Source organism: Phocoena phocoena, chromosome 2 (genome assembly GCF_963924675.1).
Source record: "Phocoena phocoena chromosome 2, mPhoPho1.1, whole genome shotgun sequence".
NCBI classification, from domain to species: domain Eukaryota; kingdom Metazoa; phylum Chordata; class Mammalia; order Artiodactyla; family Phocoenidae; genus Phocoena; species Phocoena phocoena.
The window spans coordinates 22,864,274-22,877,128 of record NC_089220.1 but is presented as its reverse complement, the minus strand read 5'-3'; the positions used below and the strand labels follow the sequence as shown (position 1 = coordinate 22,877,128).

The 12,855-nt window shown below is 36.3% G+C and overlaps 1 protein-coding gene across 12 annotated transcripts in view; it reads left to right on the top strand.

The window, feature by feature from the left end:
• The window catches only part of NRXN3 (neurexin 3), a 1,619,945-nt gene that overhangs the window by 1,569,271 nt on the left and 37,819 nt on the right, over positions 1–12,855 (top strand). For 9 of the 12 annotated variants that reach the window (XM_065871334.1, XM_065871333.1, XM_065871337.1 and 6 more), the window contains one exon: positions 1,647–1,725. In XM_065871334.1, coding sequence (XP_065727406.1) covers positions 1,647–1,725 — 79 coding nt within the window. Of the gene's footprint in view, positions 1–1,646; positions 1,735–12,855 lie in introns of all 12 variants that reach the window. The other 3 variants (XM_065871344.1, XM_065871335.1, XM_065871346.1) reach the window with 1 other exon arrangement.

Here is a 12,855-nt window from a genome sequence, read left to right as displayed (position 1 = left end):
TGTCAGGGGTGTTGGTTTCTTCCGAGGCCTCTCTCCCTAGCTTGTAGATGGCTGTCTTCTCCCTGTGCCTTCACATGGCCTTCCCTATGTGTGTGTGTGTGTGTGTGTGTGTGTGTGTGTGTCATAATCTCATCTTTTTGTAAGGACAACAGTCATGTTGGAATTACTTACCCAAATGACCTCATTTTAACTTCATTACCTCTTCAAAGACCCCATCTCCACATACCAGTCACATTCTGAGGTACTAGGGGGTTAGAACTGCAACATATGAATTTGGGAGGGGGCACAGTTCAGTCCATAACATCGTGTAAGGAGGGGTATAAAGAAGCCTATGGGAGCTACAGATGCAGACTTTGACTAAGGTATCTATTCAAATCTTCACTATGTTTTTTTTACTAGCTGTGGGTCCTTTAGCAACTTGCTTAACCTCTCTGAACTTCAGTTCCCTTTAAAAGTGTAATAATTATCCCTGTCCCAAAGGACCATTGTGAGAATTGTGTCTAATTAATTAGTAATAACTACAACTAATAAGCATATATACATGTCTAGCACAGCATCTGACTTGTAATTGCTTTTTCTCTTGAATATGGATTCAGGCTTCAATGCTTTGGGAATAATAAGACCGGCAAGTCAGTTGATATTATTAACATCAGGAAGGAGAAATCAATGAGCATTTGTTGAACAACTGCTATATATTGAGTACTCTTATGCACAGAGTAGGACAAAAGTTTGGTTTTTAGACAAGATCTGTAGCTTAATAATTGAGGGAATGACTGAAAGAGTGTTTATTGTGCATGTAGAATGTACCAGGTACAGAAAGTACTTTTCTCGCCTACTGTGTAGCAAGGGGCCTTCTTACTGCCCACACCCACAGTCCCCTATATTTCTTGCAGCAGCAGATTCCCTGGCATTGGGGAATTTCTGCAGGATTCAATAGAGAAAAAAATGGTCTCAAATTGAATTACTTTTGTTGCAATCAAAATTTTTTCTGCTGTCTTCAGAAACAGCCTTACCTGTGTCTAGAGGCTGCCTTGTAGTGTCTGTCTGCTGGTCAACGTTACTAATTCAACTAACTGCAGCAGTTACGTGAAGAATCGCCGATAGTGAGAGAAGCCATTATGCTATTCCCGAACAGACTGCGTTCCACAGTGTTCATTCATTATGCCAGCCTGTAGATTCACGACCACCAAATCATACACTTGAGACTGCACACCATATGTGTTGAAACCCTCTCCAAGCTGCAGTGTAGTTCTTCTGCGCTGGCTTGCTCCCTTGGATTGCCACCATTTGCAATAGCCCTTCTCCTGCCCTTCTGAGTCTCAAAATTGAAATTAAAGTCAGGATAGAGTCAGGCTGCACAATGTGATCTACAGGGATAGGATAGCCTTCAGCCTCCTCAGGCCACCTTGGGGCACTCAGCTTTACATAGACCCACACAGCTCTGGACCCAGAGCCATTCAAAGCTACACAGCAGTTAACGTTCTCTACCCTACAGCATACCCTCTTTAGAGGAGAGAGACAGCAATGTTGATGGAGGCAGGACACAGTGATAAGTCTTTGATGCTTTTGCTCATTGGTTTCCTTATCTCTCTCTCTCTCTCCTCTCTCTTCCCCCTACCTCATTATGTTTTCTTTGACATGTGCAGCCAACGTCAGATGACCTTGTTTCATCTGCCGAATGTTCAAGCGATGACGAAGACTTCGTTGAATGTGAGCCGAGTACAGGTAGGTTAGGTCAGTCTTGTTTTGCTTGCTTTATTTTTTCATTTGCAAAAAACAATACATACGTATATGTGAATATACATGTGTTTTATATATATATATATTATAGTGTGTTAATGTGTGTATTTCCTGTATCTATATATGTATATAAATACATATATAAATATCAATCGAAAGCATCAAATCCCATGGAAGGAGCCATAAGATCCCAGGGAAATTTAAAGTCACTTCCTTGACTAGCTAAAGAAAAGTCCATAAGACATAACTTGGAGCAATCAGACACCCAGATTAACCACCAAAGCAGCAAATGTATAGCAGCCAGTGGCAGCTACGAAATTGACAGGGGGTGGGACACGAAGACTTCTATATTGGATTGACGTCAAAAAAACATAAAGCTGAAGTGGGGCCATAAAGATCATGTAAACCTCATGAACTGTTCTGACTCTAAGTGGCAAACGAAACAAAATCAAAAACCAAAAATAATTTTTTCCATGGGATTTCAACAGCAGTTAGCATGGTATTATATTTATACTAATTTTGTTCATTGTGTGTTTAGAGAATTTGTGCAGCGATATAACATAGGAAACACAAAATTAGGACAGAACCATGCCATGTGAACGGCTGAGATGCTTCGAAATGTATCTACTGTGCTGGAGTTGAGAGTACTTTGGCAATTAGAAGCTTCAGTGTGTTCCCCCTTTGCACCCAGATACATTTTGATGTTTTATGGTCTTTCTTTATAGTGAGCTATATGTGATATAATGTCCAGCAGGCATCTGCAGTCCCTGATTATTTCCTATCAACTTTCCCAAGTGGTCTGTTTTGAGACTTGCTATAAGTTAAATATTTATATATATGTATATATATATATAAAATAGAGAACAGATATCATCGAATTTCTGTGTATGTTTAATAGAGTTAAAAGCTGGAGTTGGGTTAGGATCTGATTTCTGTAAAGGCTAAGAGAAATAAATAGAATTTTCTAGTTGATTCTTTGGGTTGCTTTAATTTTTTTTCCTTTTCTTTAAAAATAAAGGGGAGCCATTAAACATTTCCTTTGTTAATTCTAGAGAAATTTAAGATTCATTAAAAAAATGAGTATAACAAAAGTGAAAATCTTCCATTTGTTACCCTAAAATTATTTACAATTTTCTGATTTTGTGGAAGCCTGACTGCTTGGTATCTTGCAAATGGCTTTGGATCCAGGAAGTTCTGTGTGTTCCTGTTCTTAGCATTACATAGGGACATGTCAATAATTTGCAGGGCCTTTCCATTCTGGAGTGTTATCTGTTCCTTTGGACGCTCAGCTGTGTGGGAGGAAAGTAACTTTGACCTGGCTGGTCAGATTTTTTTTCAGATTATTGGGTCATTATCTCAGTGTTCTAAGTGAGGTTTTAACTCCAAAGGGAAGATATGTCTAATCTATACCAGAACGTGGGCAACATATTTCCATTAATTAAATAATTGATTTATTCATTCATTTAATAAATATTTCTGAGCCCTCAGGCAGGATACAGTGTATCTCAAGATTTGAATCCTTACTTTTCTAATAGTTTTCGCAAATGAGCTGTTGGAAAATAGAATATGGAGCTCTATTATCTAACTTACCCCTCCAACAGAATTCAGTTCAACAAATATTTTTTGAGGGTCAGTTGTGTATGTTAGGTATGTGCTACGTATTAAGGATTCAGATATGAATAGGGCATGATCTCCAAGATGCAGGTTAAATTCACTGATTTTGTGGTCAATAATTTAAGATACCTAGATTTCAATTTGGATTCTCTGTGTATCCTTTCTCTGGTTTTCTTGCTTTCATAGCAGTGATATCTGTATATATATAACAATGTTTATCAAATCTCTGGATATTAAGTCTTATAAAAATCTAGGCTTGATCATTCTCAATTATCACCACTGTCTTCCCCTACTGCCTCCCCCTCCTACACACCGTCATCTCCATAGCAACCTCCATAAGAAGACAGAGGGCTTTTCTAGATATCTGATTCACAAGGTCTATGGCTCCCCAGGTTGTGGGTATGTTACCATTTGGTATTGAACATAAACAGGCCCAAACTTGAAAAGCCCCAGACCGAGTCCATTTGCTTTTCAGTGACTGCACAGGTGTTTCATCTGATTCAAAAGCAGAGGACAGAAATTCAATGCCAGCATTTCTTGAGTGATATAATTACATGGGGCGGGTGGGGGAATAAAGACAGTTTTTAAAACAATCTGTTGTGTTCTGCAAGGGAGCATGGGAGGGAATATATAAATAAAGCAAGTGACAGGATGCCCACTCCGAAGGAGCTAACACGTAGCTCCAAGAGGCTGATATTGATCCCCTCTGCCTGGGATTATTTAACTCATCACATTCGAAGAATGAGCATTTCTTCTTTCTAAATTTACTCCATAAAGTATTCCTGGTAAGCGATTCAGATGCACAGGGAAATATGTCGGAGGCATATTTAATGTAGGAAGGAGATAGATATACCTATTGATGCAGAGGTTTTGCCCTGGGAACCTGATTAATACTGATGAAGATTACATGCGTAGAGCTGTCAAGTCCTTTTTTGCCTTGTATGAGAAATATCTCTATAGCCTTAAGATTTTCCAGAAATATTACAGATTAAAAATCAGAACCATCAAATCAGTTGTTTCTGGGGTTAAGTTTCACACTGCCTAAAGAGAGGTCTTCCGTTGCCCATGCAGCAGTGGACAATGATGACATTTACATAACTTTGACATAAACTGTTAATCCTGAGATTCTATGTGAATATTGAGATTAAAATTCTAAGTTTAAACATTCTAATTCACTACCTCAGTTTCTAAAATTTTACTCTTTTCCAGGCCTGATGTTTGCTGGAAATACACTAAATTCGGCTAATCTTGTTCTATCTTATTTGCAATTACCTTATCTTCTCTTACTTTGTTACCAAATTTATGATTTTCTAGGCTGTCTCGGTAATAAGGTATTTAACTTCTACAGGTTCTTTCCTGATTAATTTAGGTCCACTAGAAGCTCTTGCTTTTCATAAATTTGTATAAACTTTTCATAACTTTAGTATATGTTATATTCAACAACTTTTGTGTTCATGTGGGCATCAAATTTTAAATGAAATGATATTTCTTTGGGTTTCAAAGCTGCTGGTTTTGAGTCAGATGTAAGCAAATGACTTTTATACTCACAACCCACTTTGGCATTTAGGGATCACCCTGGTTTGGTGTAGCTTAGTCGTGTAGCTTAGTTCTTTAAGGACAACCTAAATTTTTTTAGAGTGTGGTTGATGATAGTTTAGAAACTTTTTACATCCAATGGATTTCAAGTTTTCTCTGTATATTTTTGCTGGAACATATGTAAATGAGATTTTTTTAAAAAGCCTAAATCATGAGAGCAAGGCACAGAGTGAAAACTCAATTAGTATTTGTTGACTGAATTTGTATGACTCCCAAAATACCTCATAATCTTAAATTAAAATTGGAGATTTTTCATACCTCTCACTTCATCTCCCTTTAAACAGCTAAATAAAACCTGGTGAATTATTTTAAAATATATGATTTCATACAAGTAAGTATCGCCCTAACAAAATCCATGTTTCTTTAGCAAAAATAATTCTCTACCTTACCCTGTCCCTTCTTTGGCTGGGAACTAGATCATTTTATAGTGAGTTGCATTTTCTGGACATTTGCTTTGAGAACTCAGAATTGAAATTGTGAACTATAAAGTCATAATGAATCCATCTGTATCAAATAAATATATTCAGAAGAATATTTGAATAACTGTTCAAGTACATAAAGTTGAGGGTCAGGATTTTAACTTTCCTAATTTGTAAACATTGATTGTGTCCTCTACCAAAGAAGGAGGTGTCTATTTGGTATTTTAGACTTATGTCTTTGCATATAAACCCTTTTCTTCCCAACTACACTTCTATTGTTGTTAAATTGTGCAGTAAATGCATATTTCATTGTCCTTCTTACCTCTTTGTAATCAACAACAACAAATAGACAAGCTGGAGAGGGTTCAAATAACCACTAGGAAATGAGATTCTCTCATGAGATTGTGGAAGCCAAATAAAAATTAAGGTCTTTAGTAAGTTTACCTTCATGATCTAAAATGTGGGAATGGATTCTGAAATACAGATAAAGGGTTTAAATTCACTTTTCATTTCTTCTCTCTCCCTCCCCCCAACTCCTATGCCCAGTGTGTCCATCTTTCGGGAAAAAAAAAATAACATCAAAACTAATGTATTGTCAGATTCGCTTCTGTATATTTAAAAATTATCAATTGTCTGAATTTTATGTGGTCTATGGTCTTAAGATTCTAAAAATCGTGGGGGCAGGGTTCACAGAGCAGAGGAGAAAAGTGAAAAAAAATGCCTTTTGCACCTGAGAAATGGGCATGGCAGTAATTAACAACTATATTGATTCATCCAGCCATTATCTAGGGATATATTTTTCTGGGTGTCAATTAGCCGGGGTTTTTTGCCTCCACTTTTGTTAAGTGTCCTTGATCAAATCTCAAGGGACGGCACTTGCACCAGAGGGCAGACAGTAAAAGGAAGTAAAGATGAAACACATCCATCTATCAATAGGACTGTGCTAAACAATTTATAATGGTTGGATTGAGGGAGATGTTTAAACTAATGGCAGTAATCTGAGATCACAAAATAATTACTATTCCCAGAGTGATTCTCAGATGTATTTTTACTTCTCAAATCTACAGTCCTCACATTTGCATTTGGTGTTATTGCTACTTTGTTCCTCACACTAACATAATACCCGACCCATTATGGTGAAATTTAATTTTGGCAAAACACCAAGAGCTTATTCCTGTTTATGTTCTCCAGGTAGAACTGGGTTCTTAGTCTTTATCAGTTTGAGATGCCTCAGTAAAGTATTTATAATATGAAAATCTGGCACTGAATTGTTAAAAGCCCAGCAAATCCTTAGAGTTTTTATTTGCTGGAACATTGCGGAGGATGCAGCTGAAGTGTTAAGACAATAATAATTTTCTAATAAAGGATAGGAAGAAAGAGAGCTTTATTTTTCAGAATCCATAGATGAAAAATAATAAGTGTGCTGATTATCGACCTTAAATATGATGTTGGTAATCTTAAGAGTTTATAGAAATGCATTTTGTCATTTGTGTCTCCAGCAAACTTGAAGTTAGCAACTTGTATATTTTCATTACAAATAAATAGATTTTTATTTAATTTTAGAAAGATTTTTCCATATGGAAACTCATGATTGGTAAATAGAATCATGTTTAAATAATCATCAGTCAAGTAACTATTCAGTGTATAGTTGAATAGTAAATGCCTAAATGAAATGCCATAGGAATGTCTGAGTCACAGTGTCCAGAATTCACCTTGAATTTTAGGGTCCACCTAAAAACACTTTGAATAAAGGTATAATAGAAGTAATCTGAGAAATCTTTTAGCTTCGGAAAGAAGGATGTAAGTAGATGTAAATTTCATTAATTTAATTCATCATTATTGGCTGTGGACATGAGTAATTTTTACATTTGAGCTCTAATACACGTTCAATGTACACAAAGCAAACAGTTATTCACATATTTAGGTCTAGGCTAAATCCTATCAAGTTTTGAATTTCCTTCATTGATTTATAAATTAATAGAGTACATTCATGGGTTATAATGTTCCTAATTTAATGGTATAGTTTCTATCTTCATTCATTAACCCACTCAGTGATAAGTTACTTCACTTTTTTATAACCCACCTCCACCCCAGCCCAAGCTAATTTTTAAGTGACTGGAGCAAATATGTGGCCTTTAAACCCCTAATGACAAAATGCTTTGAAAATTAGAATAAGGATAGAAATATAAGTATAGGAAAATCAGCTAATTGGCTATTAGGCCATTGATAGTGCAGGCATGGTGTGCATAAAATGTGGGTTGATCATTATCACAGATTTTATAACCAGAACAACGAATCTAATAACAAAAGTGGTAAAAATGAAAAAAATTCTATTCATCTCCATTACCCAAGATTTTTTGGTGATGTTGGGAAGGAGAGGGAATCAATAAGATCAGTGTGTAAGTATATACACTTCCAGTTGAAAGTTTAACAAATCACTTATTTATGCAACAGTTTTTAGTGACTACTATGTATAAACACTGGAGTAGGTTCTAGGAAATTAAAAACAAGATGAGACTCCTTCCAGGAGTTTATAGTCTATTAGGGAAGACAGATACAAAAATAAGGGGAATAAAAGGAAAGGAGGGATAAGAAGGGAAGAAACAATGTAGACAATGAATGGAGATGCCTAGAATATTATCAGAACTCAACTCGAAGGAGAGGTCTCTAATTCAGCAATTAGCATACCCCATCCAAGGACAGGCAAGAAAAACCACAGATGATGCCACCCAGTGGCAGAATCAGTTAACCTCAGGGAGCATTCTTCTATATCTTAGTTTGGGGGCACAGAATTTCTGATTCGTTATGGTTGCAAAATTAGTAGTGCACATACACAGTATGGCCTAGGGCCAGGGCTTCTTAGGTAATAGGTTCATAAGGATGGGCGTGTTGAAGGGAGAATTTCAAGCCAGACTTCCTGATTTCAAACGCTATGAGAACTTCCTGATTTCAAATGCCAGTGCAAGTAGTTGTGAAGGAGTGAGCTTAATGAAATCATTAAGCAAGTCCCCGCACCCGAGAAAAATTAATAAATAAAGAGGGATTGGGTTTTAAAAGAGAGGCTTTTATGTGTTTTCTTTTATTCTTTTTGTGCTGTATTTTTTCTCCCATAAGCCCCAGTATATATACTGTGTGTACATATATATATTTATGTATGTGTATATACTAAATATATAGAGCCTGTTGTTCCATATATATATAGACACAGTATAAATGATATTAGAATAATGTAAACAGAGATTAACAACAGCCCCTGCCATCAGCCATGTGTTTACACAGAAATTCATACCATCATTCTTACATCAGCCAACATAGACATGCATGATACTGTTTTAACTTGGTGGAAAAGCATGTTAACTTTTCTTTAGGTTTTGTTTTTTTCTTTATCATAATTATGATGATGATTCCATAACTCAATTATCCTTGGGAGGGGTAGAGAGAAAAAATTATACAGATATATCTATCCATATACACACATTCCTGTGTATATATATAAATAGATATATACTTTGTATATATTTGAAAAACATTTTCTGTTGTTTTACCTCATCTTGTGCCGCATGAATTTTTGGTGGTTCCGTTTATTTTGTTTTGATTCGTATTTAGTGTTTTGGTCATTATGGCTATTTTTAACTCATTGCTATAATTTTTTGAGTCATTATTTTTTAAATACTGAGAGATATATAGATATACAAATCAACCAAGGCAACAAAATCTTTTCTTGCCATCCTAATCTCAAATTTCTCCCCCTTCAGCATATCCCTCCAGTATTTATGCTCAGAACAAAACAAACACCAACAAAATCCAAGAAAGTTGTGTACAAACGAATGAAGTACTTTGTTTTCCTCTTCTTCCTCCTATATATTTTTTATTTAAATTTTCTCCTTTCCCCTTTTTATTTTTCCTTATATCTGCACAGGCCACTTGTCCTTACTCTCCCCTTTATGACAATGCATTTCATTGAAAAAAAGGACGAATGAGCCAGAAAAAAAATAATAGTAATAAAAGAAAAACATGCAGAAAGAACAGAGAAACACATCCCTCTACACAAATTTCAGATGGCATAAAAAGAATTTTATTGCAGATATAGACTCTTTGTTGTATCTTTTATTTCTGGACGAGCCCAGGATCATTGTGTGGCATGCAGTGAGAGCTTTATAGCTAATCAACTAACCATGGCCTCCATCACCAGTGCATGGGCTATAATAATGCCATCTCGTGTTTCATCCAAGTGATACATCCAGGCTAACCCAGCAAGTCCAGTGTATGAGCTGTGGGGATAACTTTCTTTTGTAGTTATAATTTCATGGGTTCTCATCTTTATTATTATTTCCACGGGATCACGGCAGCCCCAAGAGCTGCCCTCGCAGCATCTCTGTGTGGTTTTGTTCTTGTGCTTGCTTTCCCTGGTACAGCAGTCAAGCTTGGGTTTCGTCTGGCACATCTGTCTTGCCATCTTGTCTTGGAGTCCACTGTCTTGGTGTCGTTCTGTGATTCTGTTCTCTGTTTGTAATATGTGGTTTGAAATCCTCTCCCTTTATTTCTCACTCCCCTATCGTTTCTCTTTTTAACCTTACCCTTAGGGAACTTCACAAAGAAGCAAAACAAATTTTCAGTCGAATTGTAAGGCTGATAACTGGTTTGCATCTGGAGGTCATAAGTTGCACTTCTTACCTGGCTAAGGAGGCAAAACTTACAGTGGAAAATTACTAATGATAATAGCTAAACAAGCTCCCCATCAGCAACAATAAGAAACCCTTGTTGATTTCTTTGGCATGATTAAATGGGCTTACTGCTAAAGGGATTTCATGTAAGAGCTAATTTCCAAGGAGTTTTCCCATAGATTATCAATCTTCTAGTTAGACGTTTTCTTCAGGAACAGATCAACAGAAAATTTTTTCAGAAGACTAGTGAGGAGTGTCATCGTTTCTGCTGTATAGAGCAGTGTCTGTTCCTGAATTGGAGAGGAATTTGTGGAAATACGAATGTGTTTTATTATAAAATTTATTTGTTTATGTATTTTAACCTAAAATATAAATGTGTTTGGCAAGGGAAAGGAAAAAAAAAAAAAAAAGCTTTTTAACTCACTGGTTCTACCTCATGCATATTTCAAGGTAAGATTATCTTTTGATCTTTCTGAGTCAAATGATACATATTTTATTTTTTAATTCATGGAAGCATTAGAGAGCCAACACTTTGACTTAGACCTAAATTCTTTTTTTTTTTCTCTTTTCAAAGAATAAGACATACACAATAACTTTAGTTCTGAGAATTGAGTCTGAATTTCTTGAGAGAAAGGTAGAAGACAGTGCCCAGTTAATTATTCAGACGCTGGATTATACTGTGATTACCCAGGAAATTTGCCGCATAACTTGGAGTGATTTGGTTTGTTTGATGCTTATAGTATGCAAATGAATTTCTGTAACAAATTCAACCTCCTTATCCGTAAAGGTTGAACAAGAGAGTATAAAATAGGTGTGAAATGAATTGATAGATTGATTTTTGAAATAGGATCTGAAGATTAAAAAGTGCATATGTTTAACCTGGAGAAGAGAAAGCGTTTCAAGGCAGATGGTTTTACGACGAGATGTTTCAGTCGTGTCAATGTAGCTCTTTGCTCTTCTTAAGGGTACAGGGGAAGGGCACAGGAAGAGGAAATTTGTGGGGTCTGTGGACTAAGAGCTTTATAATGAAGGAAGGAAGGGAGAGAGTGAAGGAGGAAGAGAGAGAGGGCAGATAAGGGAGGAGGGAGGGAAAGCTGGAGGAGGGAGGGTTATTCCTGATGAGTCAGGTACAGAAGCTTGCTGAGAAATGATAAGAACAAGCACACACATAGAAACACACAGCCTTAATCTGTAGCGTGACAGTTTCTATAGTATAGAATATTCCCTCTGTGGCTGATTTGAAGCCACAGATATGACAATATTAAACTCCGAATTGGGAAGTAATGCTCATGAGCACACGATTATACACTTTTTTCACCACACAGATACCATGGATATCAATGGACTTGAGTTTTAAGCTTTTATTACCTTTGTTTTTAATAGAATGTATTCATATGTGTGTGTGTATATATATGTGTGTGTGTGTGTGTATATATGTATATCTATCTATCTATCTATCTATCTATCTATATCTTTGATAATGGCTATGTTTAACAACCAACTTGGAAAATTCCCGAAAATGTAGCAGTCAGCTATCATGGGCTGGCTCTGGCACGTCACTGGCCAAGGTGCTACACTGTGCCGGGTGCATTCAAACATGGTATTTTATTTAAAATTCATTTTCACTTATTATGATGTAGAAACTATTGTGGCCATCTTACAATTGAGAAAATCAGGACTCAGAAAGTTTGCTTTTCCAAGGTCACATGCCTGCACATAGTGGCAGAGGTAAGGTTCAAACCCAAATCTGTTTGAAAATAGGTAACTCTTATTTCTACTGCAGTGTGCACAGAGGATTGGGCTTAAACACTTATCAGAGCACCGCATTTTAGAACTATGACATGCTCATTTGTGGAGCTTTCACTAATTTTGTTTCCTCAAAATAGAGTCGCCAAAAATTCCTCCCTTAGTAACATGAAGATGAACAGGATATTTCTTAGGTTTCCAAATTTTGTTTCTCGAGCTTTGGAAAGACTATAATAGCTGCATTTCTTAGCACGTAATTATAATATTCAGCATGATTCCATTACTCAGTTGTTATGTTTTTGTAACTTTTAAAACATAATGGATTTTATTTAGTTCATTTACTTGATGCACGTTAATTAACCAACTTCACAGTGAAATATGTCAGTGCCCTTTACTTCCACATTTTCCCATAAAACTAGTACATTAATACTTAAAACAGCATAACCATTGTACTGCAGAAAATGACTGCAACTTAAAAAAATAATTTCACTGTTAGATACTTAATCATTGCTTTGTGAAAGAGTTTGAGAAATCTGGGAATTTAAAAGGAAAGTGTGGATCTTGCCCTTCTACTTTGACAAGATACGGTCTCTGACTGAGTTGCTGATGGTACAATATTTTACTTTGATTTAATGTCAGCTTTAGCTGCCCCTGTGGTCCACTTTCTGTGACAGCACACATAATATTGAATAAAGCCCCTTGAAGTGATTTCTAGGCCTCCATCTGTAAGTTTTCCAGGGCTACATCTTTGTTCCTTCATTCAGTAAATATTCATTGAGCATTTACTATATGTAGGTATAGTTCTAAATACGTTACATTGTTAACTCCCTTAATCCTCATAACAATCCCCTGAGGGGCTTTATCATCATCTCCATTTTAAAGATGGGTAAACTGAGGAACAGAGGAGCCAAAGGATGGTCTCAAGGTCACACAGCAAGGAAGTAGGAGAAATGGGATTTAAACCCAAGACAGTGGGGCCCTGAGCCCACACAGGAATCCCTATGTTACACAGTCTCATTATATAGTATTCTCCATTGACACATATATGTAAATAGCTACCTGCCTCTTTGATAATA